This window comes from Diaphorina citri, unplaced genomic scaffold (assembly GCF_000475195.1).
Source record: "Diaphorina citri unplaced genomic scaffold, Diaci psyllid genome assembly version 1.1 scaffold63, whole genome shotgun sequence".
Classification (NCBI taxonomy): Eukaryota; Metazoa; Arthropoda; class Insecta; order Hemiptera; family Psyllidae; genus Diaphorina; species Diaphorina citri.
Genome location: NW_007377500.1, coordinates 395,416 through 408,070, shown reverse-complemented (window position 1 = coordinate 408,070; position 12,655 = coordinate 395,416). Strand labels below are relative to the sequence as shown.

Sequence of the window (12,655 nt, the reverse complement as noted above, 5' to 3'; positions counted from 1 at the left end):
TTTTGCATAACAATAAGCCCATTTACCCTCTATGCACTGACAAACTGTGTGTGGCAACTTTCACCTGCCTCGTAATTCCTGGAATCCTCAAATCTAAAGAAGGCTTAAATAGGTATTCTAAAGAAATCCTCAAAATTCCCAACTGTATGAAGACTAGCTTCAAAATGTGCTTTCTAATTCCAAACAAGAAAATTCAAGATGGATTTCAAAATGCCAGAATTGTCAAACGTTAAGGCTACAGACGCCGTACCCTGTATATCATCATTGAACTTACCTCTCCAGCTCCTTGGAACAGGATCGTGTTGTCAGACAGACGCGTCTTCGTTATTCTAAGCGAGGCTAAAACTCCTGCTACAGCTACAGACGCCGTACCCTGTATATCATCATTGAACTTACCTCTCCAGATCCTTGGAACAGGATCGTGTTGTCAGACAGACGCGTCTTGGTTATTCTAAGCGAGGCTAGAAGTCCTGCTATAGCTACGGACGCGGTACCCTGTATATCATCATTGAACTTACCTCTCCAGCTCCTTGGAACAGGATCGTGTTGTCAGACAGACGCGTCTTGGTTATTCTAAGCGAGGCTAAAAGTCCTGCTACAGCTACGGACGCGGTACCCTGTATATCATCATTGAACTTACCTCTCCAGCTCCTTGGAACAGGATCGTGTTGTCAGACAGACGCGTCTTGGTTATTCTAAGCGAGGCTAGAAGTCCTGCCACAGCTACGGACGCCGTACCCTGTATATCATCATTGAACACACAGTAGCGGTTTCTGTAGGTGTCCAGGAATCGGAATGCGGAGTGATTGGCGAAGTCCTCGAACTGGAAGAAACGAATATACGTTTTTTTAGAGGTTTGATAGAGGGAACTCTAACCGCTAAAGTCTTATCGTCCCGAAATCGTAAAGAGAAGGTTGATAGGATAGGACAAAGCCAGCCTTTCCGAAAACGAATACTTTATACTATCCGTTCAGGATAAAATCCACCCTGTGTGGGAATCGAACCCACGCTCTAGCGCTTCTAGCAACATTATTGGTTGCTTGCTTTAAGTTTAAATAAATGGAATTCGTCCGTGATTGAACGAACAAAGTTCCATTTTTTAACCTGAAGAATGTTGCATTTTATATGCAGCTAATTAATAATGTATGTATGTACGAGTATGTATGTGTCTCAAAATAACTAAAAAAAAATGGGCCCCACATTTTGGGCTCTATTGGGACTTCAAGGGTTTTGCTTAAAAAAAAAAAGCTGAAACCGTTTTTCTGAAGTAAAATCCAAGCGAAGGAGCTTTCATTGTAATTAAAAAAGTTGACCCTGTTCTAGATAACGTCTTACCTTGGCGGCAGATAGGAACACCTCATCGGAGATATGTTTGATTTTGCCGGCGATAGCGGCCAATCCAACGCCAGGGAAAATGTAAGAGTTGTTACCTGTGAAACCAACCAATCAATGTTTTAATATTTAATATCAAAATACAGACATCCACTGTCAAGATCAGCTTCGGTGACCAAGTCTGACAACGTCTGAAACCATGAGGAAACAAAGCAACATTATTGGCTACGAACCAAGCTACATAACTAGGCGGGCAATATACCTTGTTTGTCCTGTCCGAATAATGGCCGAGGAATCATAGTTTACGGTTTAAATTTAACTCTCGGATTAAGCAATCTGATTGGTTCTTCTTCATCCTTCTCTCCTCCTTCTTTTTCTTCTCCTTTTTCTATAACTTTGCCACTCTAACAAATGGCGGAATTTTCCCGCAAAAGCTCTTCCAGCCAACCACTTATTTAAATATTTATACGAAACTGTCGTATGGGTATTTACCTGAATAAGAACATGTTGTCCATATCTGGCCACTACAGCTTGCATGAACTCTTCGATAAAGTCGTCGTATGCTTGACCAGTGGTTCTTCGTTGTCTAAGTCCTATGTACAGGGGATCATCCAGGAGTTGCTGAAATGGCAGACGTTTAAGTTTCCATTATAGAAGACGTTAAAAAAGAGTTATGAAATAGGTAACTACAAAACTTATCACATTTATATGATACAATGGATACACGTTCCGGTTTTGATCTTATCCGACTCGAGTTTCGTCCATCTCCGTGGACTTTTTCAAGGAAACTTTTTTTTCCGTAGTCTAAACATCGGTTAAAGAACACTATATCTTGAGATAGAACTTGGGTTTTAATTACACACTCTTTGTATTTAATACTCTCTTTGTATTTAATACAACATATTTATTAATTTTCGTAGTTTTCGTAATAATTAATACAACAATAGAACATATTTAATAATAAAATTAAAACAGAGGTTTCGTAGAGGGAACTGTAACAAAGGACGCCTTATAATTCCGGAAACAAAGAGAGGAGAGAAGGATAGGAGAAAGCCAGCCATTGATAGAAAGGACTGTAACAACGGAGGTCTTATCGTCCCAAAATCTAATAGATAAAAATGAATATTTGTTCGTGTGTGTGCGTGCGTTCGAACTTCATGCCTGGCCAAACCGCGCCAAGTCGAAGATAAAAGGGGGGACAACATTTGAGAAAGCCAATCGTTTAGAGAAAGAGCCTTATCTATTTAGGGTAAAGTTCGCCCCGGGTGCTCCGAGAACGAGCCTCATCTGTTTAGGGTGGCGATAGCGGCCAATCCAACGCCAGGGAAAATGTAAGAGTTGTTACCTGTGAAACCAACCAATCAATGTTTTAATATTTAATATCAAGAACAACTTATAATATCAAAACCCACGACCAATGAATGTGTTAATAATGTTAATATTCTTACCAAGAGTGGAAAGAAACGAGCCTACTTAGCTTGGAAACTAGCGTGCCTGCTTTGTAAACGCTAGGTCGCGGGTTCGCTTGCCACCTGAGCCGAACTTTATCCTACACAGATAAGGTTCGTTCTCGGAACGGCTGGTTTTGTCATATCCTCCTCTCTTCGACTTCGCGACGATAAGACCTCTCTAGGTTACAATTCCCTGTATCAAACCGCTTCAAGAGAGGGATGTTTAGTGTCAGCGGCGATAGAACGTTGAATGCACAAGTTGCCTGGATCACTAAAGATAAGCAACGTTGCGCTGATATCCGGATGGATGAACACTTGGTCAATGGTTTGTTTCCAATGCTGCTGCCCCGGTGCCCCCGGTCCCACTCATGTTGGATGAGGTTATTATCAGGAAGTGGGTAGCTTGTCTTCCAATGGAGGGTAATCAAACCTCTTTAAGGAAGAAGAAGAAGAAGAAGAAGAAGAAGAAGAAGAAGAAGCTTATAATTCCGGAAACAAAGAGAGGAGAGAAGGATAGGAGAAAGCCAGCCATTGATAGAAAGGACTGTAACAACGGAGGTCTTATCGTCCCAAAATCTAATAGATAAAAATGAATATTTGTTCGTGTGTGTGCGTGCGTTCGAACTTCATGCCTGGCCAAACCGCGCCAAGTCGAAGATAAAAGGGGGGACAACATTTGAGAAAGCCAATCGTTTAGAGAAAGAGCCTTATCTATTTAGGGTAAAGTTCGCCCCGGGTGCTCCGAGAACGAGCCTCATCTGTTTAGGGTAAAGTACGACCCGGGCGGGAATCGAACCCGCGGCCTAGCGTTTACAAGAAAGGCGCACGCACTACTTTCCAAGTTAACTAGGCTGGATCCCCAATAGTTCTATTCTGAATATGCCATACCAAATCTCTCCAATATCACTCACTCACGCCAGCTACATAAGTAAACCCTTGTTGTTCCAGTTGCCGAAGAATCAATTATTCTTACCTGAGTATTGGTTCCCACATCCAGAGTGATGGGCAGACACTGATGGGGTTTGATGCCAGCCAGTGCCGTATACAGGGACAGTTTACCCACCGGGATACCCATACCGTAAGCTCCGAGATCTCCCAGACCCAGAATACGCTCGCCGTCCGTCACTACGATAGCTCGGATATCGGTTTCTGGCCTGACAAAATAGAAAAGAAATACATAACCATTAAGGCCCATTCCCACTTGTCATTCGGAAACACTCATTTAAATTACATTGCCTAAAAGAATTTGTGTCGTGTGTCGTTCGGGGAAAAAATCGTGTCGTTGAATACAAGGACATTCGTGAAAAAATCGGATGAAACTCAAGAGAGCATTTTTTAGTCGTCGTCTGCTTTTATTGTACCTTTCCCAATTTTATCTGGGTTTGAAGTTTCCGTATTTTATTCTTATCCATACCCTCCTATCTCCTACCTTCTCTCTCAATTCTTCTTCAACCTTATAGCTCTCCACCGTCAACGTTTTCCAACAGAGAACCGGTTATTATTATTATTTTCATTATTAATATTATTATTATTATTATTATTATTATTATTATTATTATTATTATTATTATCCATGGGCATATTATTAAGATTGTACCTCGGCATCGCTTTCGTATTACTTCAATGTGCACATTCTTTTACATACATGCCTATCCAAAAACGGAAAAGTCTTGTTAGAAAATGTCCGCCCTCGCCGGGATTCGAACCCAGGACCTCCAGGTCGAGAGTCGGTGCTCTTGACCGCTCGGCCACAGAGGTGGGCACTTTCTCCTCACTCACCAATTCCGGAGCACCTCACTGATGTGTCCCTTATCGTGGATGCTGATGAAGAGACCTCTAGGTCGGCGGAAGATGAGGCCGTACTTCTGACAGGCCAGGCCTACCGTGGGGGTGTATACGATGGGCATGAGTTCGACTACATACTCTGACAGGAGGCGGTAGAACAGACGTTCGTTGCGGTCCTGGGGACATGAAACCGGAGGGGTTAACTCATCAGTACGAGTGAGGAACGGGTTAAATCAGAAGGAAAGAAATTGTTTCAGTTTTGCTCAATATTGTCCAGAAAGATTGTATCAATTTATCGGTACCTACACTTTCTTGTATTTTTTTTCCAAGAGGATTGATACCTACAGTGACTGCTAAGGTCTTACCGTCCCGAAAGCGAAGAGAGAAGGAAGACAGAATAGTAGAAAGCCAGCACAAAAGTGGTGGTAAATATAATGTACCATCACTTGTATCACTTTCCAAAGCATACACTTTTTCCCATCAAACATCTCAGACCTTATTTAGACTGCTGGGGTAAAGGGGAGAAGGCTTAAATAGGTATTCTAAAGAAATCCTCAAAATTCCCAACTGTATGAAGACTAGCTTCAAAATGTGCTTTCTAATTCCAAACTAGAAAATTCAAGATGGATTTCAAAATGACAGAATTGTCAAACGTTAATAGGAAATAAAACAAAATTCAAAATTTAATCACCTGTATTTTAATTTAACTATAATATTCACTAGGATATCCATCATGAAGAGAGTAGGTTAGGGGAGGATAGGATCAGGGCCGTATTTAGGCCCCCCCCTCCAGCTCCATTTTTCTCCGTTACTGTACATCAGACTCCGAAAAATTTGGGTTGAGGGGGGCTGGCCGCCCCCCCTCCCCTGCCTTTGTGCTTCATTTTTCTTCTGTACTGTAGGAAAGCGACTTCATGACGATAAGACCTCTCTAGGTTACAATTCCCTGTATCAAACCGCTTCAAGAGAGGGATGTTTAGTGTCAGCGGCGATAGCAAGTTGAATGCACAAGTTGCCTGGATCACTAAAGATAAGCAACGTTGCGCTGATATCCAGATGGATGAACACTTGGTCAATGGTTTTTTTCCAATGCTGCTGCCCCGGTGTGCCCCCGGTCCCACTCATGTTGGATGAGGTTATTATCAGGAAGTGGGTAGCTTGTCTTCTAGTGGAGGGTAATCAAACGTCAAACCTCTTTAAGGAATAAGAAGAAGAAGAAGAAGAAGAAGAAAAAAAAGGAGTTCTGAGGGCCCAGTTTCTCTTACCTTGTCCAGGAGTGAACGTCTTTCCCTTGTAGGTGACAGGGTCGAACGGTGATCCAGAGGCAAACACCCCTCTTCCGTCCGTGTTAACATAGGCCTGCTCCGCTGTGCATTCGGCCTTGCTGGTGGGGTTACTCAGGGCGAAGATAATGGGCCGCTTGTTAAATGCAGCCATATCCTTGAGAATGTCGGCCGTGAACACTTGGGGAATGGCAGCCGCTCCTGAGGGGAAAAGGGTTAAGAAATGTCAGTTGTGCTAGTACAAATCTGCTTGCGGTGAAGGGTTAATCCCATTTCGGAAATGATTTTCCTAAGAGGACAGGAAAGGGTTAAGACTTGACTTAATTAACAACATTTTAGCTGTGCTTGAGTTGTGCTAATACATATCGGTTTGTGGTGAAGCAAAGGGTTAATCCTACTTCGGAGATGATTTTCCTACGGGGAACAGGAAAGGGTTAAGACTTAAGACCAACATTTTAGATGTGTCAAAGGTGTGTCCAAACATATTCAACGGCCGAAGATCATCAATGTGTGGGCATACCTTAGTACAAATATATTTGTGGTTGTTTCAACGGGTTACTTTCTGCTGTCCTTTTGTTGACTGAGCACCTAATGGGAAGTACTGTGTCTCTTCTCGCCCATCTGATGAGGGACATACTACGACACAGATACGTCCAATTTAGCGAAGAAAATCCCGCTGGGAAAGTCCCTTTACCTCCTCTGTTCAACCAAGGTCAAAGAAAATCCCGCTGGGAAAGTCCCTTTACCTCCTCTGGTTAACCAAGGTGTAAGAAAATCCCGCTGGCAAGGTCCTTTTACCTTCTCTGTTTAATAAAGGTCAAAGAAAATCCCGCTGGGAAAATCCCTCTACCCTCTGTTTAACCAAGATGAAAGAAAATCCCGCTGGGAGAGTCCCTTTACCCCCTTTGTTTAACCAAGATGAAAGAAAATCCCGCTGGGAAAATCCCTCTACCCTCTGTTTAACCAAGATGAAAGAAAATCCCGCTGGGAGTGATGTATCCTAGGGTCCTGAAGTCTGAGATTTGGAAATGAGAAGACTTTGACACTTATTTATTAAACTCATGAGTATTTAATAGGAACATAAAAATTACACACACAAAAGAGAACGACCCGACCAGTGACCATGTGAACTCGACCAGCTTCTGATATCACAGTGTTGCCAATGCACTCAGGAGGTTTTCTATGTTGCCAATATTCAACATCCCCCTTTTTCCCCAAACTTAAATCGACTAGGTTTGACTACTACCCTGCCAGACCTTGTGCATTGTCGTATCCTACCGACTGCGCCAATTGGTTCCCACATCCAGAGTGATGGGCAGACACTGATGGGGTTTGATGCCAGCCAGTGCCGTATACAGGGACAGTTTACCCACCGGGATACCCATACCGTAAGCTCCGAGATCTCCCAGACCCAGAATACGCTCGCCGTCCGTCACTACGATAGCTCGGATATCGGTTTCTGGCCTGACAAAATAGAAAAGAAATACCAATTTAGCGAAGAAAATCCCGCTGGGAAAGTCCCTTTACCTCCTCTGGTTAACCAAGGTGTAAGAAAATCCCGCTGGGAAGGTCCTTTTACCTTCTCTGTTTAATAAAGGTCAAAGAAAATCCCGCTGGGAAAATCCCTCTACCCTCTGTTTAACCAAGATGAAAGAAAATCCCGCTAGGAGAGTCCCTTTACCCCCTTTGTTTAACCAAGATGAGGTAAAGGGGCTTTTCAGTCCTATTCGGGCAGGATGAACAAGGAGTATTCTATACTCACAGCTAGGGCTTGCAGGTAGATGTATTTGTTGAGGGGATCTTCATATCTGTCCACGTTCAACTTGCACAGGTGTAGTTGTTCATCTTGAGATTTGACTGCGGCTGGTAGCAGACCGTGGATTCCTAGAGCTTGTCTCTCCTCAATGGAGAAAGCCATACCCTGAAAACAGAACGACAGAGAATAGTTAGGTGATGGAAAGTGAAACTAAAACGATGAAATAGGTAGGTATGTGAATTTAAGGTAAAAAAGAAAAGAAAATTTTTGGATTGGAAAACATTATAACCATTCCAATAAGTGCAAATTTTAGGTTACATTCATTCCTGTAAGTTGCAAAGAATGATGTTTCTAGTGACATTAAGGTCGAGTTCTATCACCGTGGATTGTCTCAGGATTGAGTTCAATCCGAGGTTGACCTGGGTATTAAGTATAGGGAAATCCTCGTTTCATCTCAATTCCGAGTTGTTAAACCCCAACATAAGAGGTACAAGCTAAATGGCAAGGATAATGAGCTAAAAAAGACCTCCAGGAAGATTACCATACAGTCTAGTCCAATCAGATCCGCTGGAACATATGGCGGATTTCTTCTGGGAACCAACTCCCAAAAGCCGCCACTCATGATGATCAAATAGGACTATCTTTAGAACTGTCCAGCAGCCCGGCTAAAAGTAGTCAATAATGCAAACGAACTGTGAATAGTATTAACTTAATACAATGGGAAGAAAACCCTGGATTGAAACTTGGTTTAGCAGAAAGAATGGACGAACTATAGGTAACTATGAACTTCACTTTTTACTACTGCCCAGCCCAAAAGGAATTGGAAATATACCCGAAAATTTCGAGGGACTTCTACTAATGTCCAAAAAGAGTTAGAGAGAAACCCAGAAACGCTTTGCGACACTTCTGCGGCTCTCCAAAAGGAGATGTAAATGAACCCAAAGAACGTTCAAGACAAAAACGTAAACTATTCAAGGAAACAACAAATGGAAACTCAAACGAAGAAAAAAGTAGAAAAGGTAAAGTGGAGGGTTTCACTGTCTTGACAACATCAGCCAGATTCTTCACGGGCGCGTGTTTCTTGGCATAGTGGACCTTGTGTCCCGTCACTCCACCTTCAGGTCTGTCCTTCACGATCAAACCCTTGGAGTCTACCATCCAGATTTTGTCCCGGGCATCTTGCTCTGAGGTACCTTCCTTCTGCATAGCCATCACACACAGGTCGGCAATACCTAGGGACGCCTGAAACCCACGTGAATAGAATATGATATACCTTGTTTATCCTGCTCGAAGTCCCTTTTGCCCCAGCAGTTTAAACATGGTCTCATGTATTTTATGGGTTTAATAACATAATTTAATAATACATTAATGGTAATGGCAGGGGTTAGATTGAGATTTATTCGGGCACTATTTCACTTCAAATCTAAAGTTTAAAGGATTAGGCAGACTAAAGGCCATAGCATGGTAAATGTTCCAGTTGCCGAAGAATCAATTGAGTTCAGCAACGATATACTTGGTTTGTATATGAACGGATATCATGTGCTTCAGGCTGTTCCGGATGCACTCACCTTCGTGAGAACAATTGGGCTGCTTTCCTGCTAGACTAAATCTAAAAAGGCGAAGTCAAATGAAGCCCTATAGAACGTTAGCTATTGAGAAATTGTCCCTCAGATGTCCACTAAAAAAAAATATTAGGCTTCTAGTTGGTTGATGTCAGGAGCAAACAAGTAGAAACCCTAACATTTTTCGTCAATGCCCATTGCATTACTAAATGCATGGTTCAGTAAAGGGACTTTTCAGTCCTATGCTGACAGTACAAACAAACTAAAAAACCTTTTAGCTCTATTTTAGTAAAATACTACTCACCTCTCCAGCTCCTTGGAACAGGATCGTGTTGTCGGACAGACGCGTCTTCGTTATTCTAAGCGAGGCTAAAAGTCCTGCCACATCATTTACACAACTTTCCCCTATTATGGAAATCCACGATTTTCGTGACAAATCTAAATGCTCTAATAATAAAACAGGCATACACACAGACATAAAATACAAAACGCATCTTTCGCTTTTCCTTTTTTTAATACGAATATTCGTGTCTCAATATTGTCTATTGCAGGCATGGACTGCGACAAATAGCTCTACATTTTGGGGTAGAAAGGTAGGAACTATGAATACAATTTTCGGCGTCTGAAAATGACATTTTAGGAGCCACAAGAATAGAACTGTTTGTGCACTATTGCCTCACCAAGTCATCAGGCCAGAACTTCAAACAATAGATGAGTTAGATGACATTTTTGGAATTTGCCTATAGAGTTTTTGGCGTTAGAAATTGATTTTTAGGAGCCACAGAATTGTAAAGTAAAAAAAGAAAAAAAAATCTTTGCGCAATACCTATTAAGCTAGCAATATGGACGCCTCGAGGATAATGCATTATTTTTTACGATCTTTCCCAATATACATTAATGACCAGGCTAAAACACTTGCCAAGATGGCACGGTGGCACCTAATCTACCGAACCCGGGCTAAACTTTATAACTCATCTAGGGCAGCAATATTGCCCACTAGGTAAGTGGTATAAAAATGAGTATCTAATGAAGATAGCAAGTACTGTATTATGAAAAGTACTTATTTATGTGCATTTCAAGTAGGAAGGAATTTTAATTGTGTTAAGCATAAATGCTTGTCACAAATGTCGTTCCCCACTTAATATACTACGCTAAATTTTATGACATGACTTGGACTCGAACCACCAACCTCCAGATTCAAAGGCCACCGTGCTAACCACTGCACCACTGAGGTTGGTTGTGAATTTCAAGTACTTACTCTATTACGATTACGAGTACATAACTACCTATATTAATGGTTCCTTATGTGACATCCGGGGGTCATTAAGGTAAATAACTTCTGTGAAATGGAATACAAACCCGCGAGCCCTTTGCCAAGATACCAAAACATAACTCTCACACAAGCCAGCCCAGCCTAGTTAGCTTGAAAGGTACCGCGTCTGCCTTGTAAACGCTCGGTCGCGCGTTCGATTCCCGCCCAGGGCAGACTTTATTGTACACAGCTGGCTTTCTCCTATCCTGTGATTCTCTCTTAGATTTCGGGATGATAAAACCTCAGTGGTTACAGTTGCTTCTATCAAACCTCTTTAAAAAGAATCTCACAGATGGAAATTACAATGAACTAACGCCTGTCATTAACTCACTCAACCAATGATTACTATCATCAAACAGTTAATGAAGATAATTTAAAAATTACCAACATCAAATCGCCAACAGCTCTTGACCTTTCCAAGCGCTACTTTAATGACAAGTAAAAGTAGTCAATGTAGATTGTAGTCATACCAAATCCGACTTGAGTTAATTTAATTGGCATCGATCGCTCTATTAATCCGTACTATCGATCCTTAGAGTGGAATTATTCCAGAGTACATGCCTATTTGCCTATACATACAAGTATGCATTAAGTCCATTATTGTAATTAGAGATTTTTGATGACTGTAATTACCAGAGGACGAGTAGGTACGTATTACCAGCTCTCGCACCTGGGAGTACATTAGAGGTAGGTACCTAGGTACTGAAATACTGATTTAGATTACTGAGTAGCTACTTTGTTTTAGTAGCAACCAGTGGCGGTATTACCGATATAAAAGGATTGATTAAAAATCAATAAAATGTTAAATTAGGAAAAATCTTGTAAATGGAGGACTTGGTGGTTAGCTAGAGAGGTACCTAATGATGTGATATATCCATGGACCTGCCTCGGTGGTGTAGTGGTCAAGGCGCTCGCCTGGTAAACAGGAGGGCGTGGGTTCAATTTGACCTTAATAATAGTAGCCTACTGCTGGAGTAAAGGGACTTTTCAGTCCTATTCGAGCAGTATAAATAAGCACTATTATTATTATGGATATTGGTGTAAATAGGCTCTCAGCTTCGCCACAAATTCATGATTAGATGCGACTTTAAGAGATGCGGATGAAATACCTAGATTATGGTAATATCAAATTCTGATAAGAAATTTACTGTTGTCATAGTCAGAGCTCTTGATTAGTCATAGTCAGAGCTCTTGAACTATGAAGAAAGTTCAGGGAAGGATTTCTCTCAATAACGTTGTACCTAGTAATAGTCAATCTCACTGCTTCCATAGGCAAATATGTTGTAAATCAAAAACAAGAATGTGGTTCCCACAGTATCTACAAACTACAATTCTAGCAGGCTTCCCCGGAAAATGCCATGGGCATTTTGTGTTATTATGTCACAGCTTTTTTTTCATGAGAATGTCGGCCGTGAACACTTGGGGAATGGCAGCCGCTCCTGAGGGGAAAAGGGTTAAGAAATGTCAGTTGTGCTAGTACAAATCGGTTTGTGGTGAAGCAAAGGGTTAATCCTACTTCGGAAATGATTTTCCTAAGGGGACAGGAAAGGGTTAAGACTTGACTTAATTAACAACATTTTAGCTGTGCTTAAGTTGTGCTAATACATATCGGTTTGTGGTGAAGCAAAGGGTTAATCCTACTTCGGAAATGATTTTCCTAAGGGGACAGGAAAGGGTTAAGACTTGACTTAATTAACAACATTTTAGCTGTGCTTAAGTTGTGCTAATACATATCGGTTTGTGGTGAAGCAAAGGGTTAATCCTACTTCGGAAAAAAGAAATACATAACCATTAAGGCCCATTCCCACTTGTCATTCGGAAACACTCATTTAAATTACATTGCCTAAAAGAATTTGTGTCGTTCGGGGAAAAAAATCGTGTCGTTGAATACAAGGACATTCGTGAAAAAATCGGATGACACTCAAGAGAGCATTTTTTAGTCGTCGTCTGCTTTTATTGTACCTTTCCGAGAAAGAAATACATAACCATTAAGGCCCATTCCCACTTGTCATTCGGAAACACTCATTTAAATTACATTGCCTAAAAGAATTTGTGTCGTGTGTCGTTCGGGGAAAAAATCGTGTCGTTGAATACAAGGACATTCGTGAAAAAATCGGATGAAACTCAAGAGAGCATTTTTTAGTCGTCGTCTGCTTTTATTGTACCTTTCCCAA

The 12,655-nt window shown here is 41.5% G+C and overlaps 1 protein-coding gene across 4 annotated transcripts in view; it reads right to left on the bottom strand.

Moving 5' to 3' along the window:
• Positions 1-525: 525 nt before the first annotated feature.
• Positions 526-12,655, bottom strand: part of LOC103519110 (NADP-dependent malic enzyme-like) — a 68,452-nt gene continuing 56,322 nt past the window's right edge. For all 4 annotated transcript variants that reach the window (XM_026830639.1, XM_026830631.1, XM_026830636.1 and 1 more), the window contains exons 3-7: positions 7,614-7,772; positions 4,563-4,744; positions 3,757-3,937; positions 1,825-1,953; positions 526-823 (exon numbers count right to left, since the gene is read on the bottom strand). In XM_026830639.1, the coding sequence (XP_026686440.1) occupies positions 602-823; positions 1,825-1,953; positions 3,757-3,937; positions 4,563-4,744; positions 7,614-7,772 (873 nt within the window). In that variant the 3' untranslated portion in view covers positions 526-601. The remainder of the gene's footprint in view (positions 824-1,824; positions 1,954-3,756; positions 3,938-4,562; positions 4,745-7,613; positions 7,773-12,655) is intronic.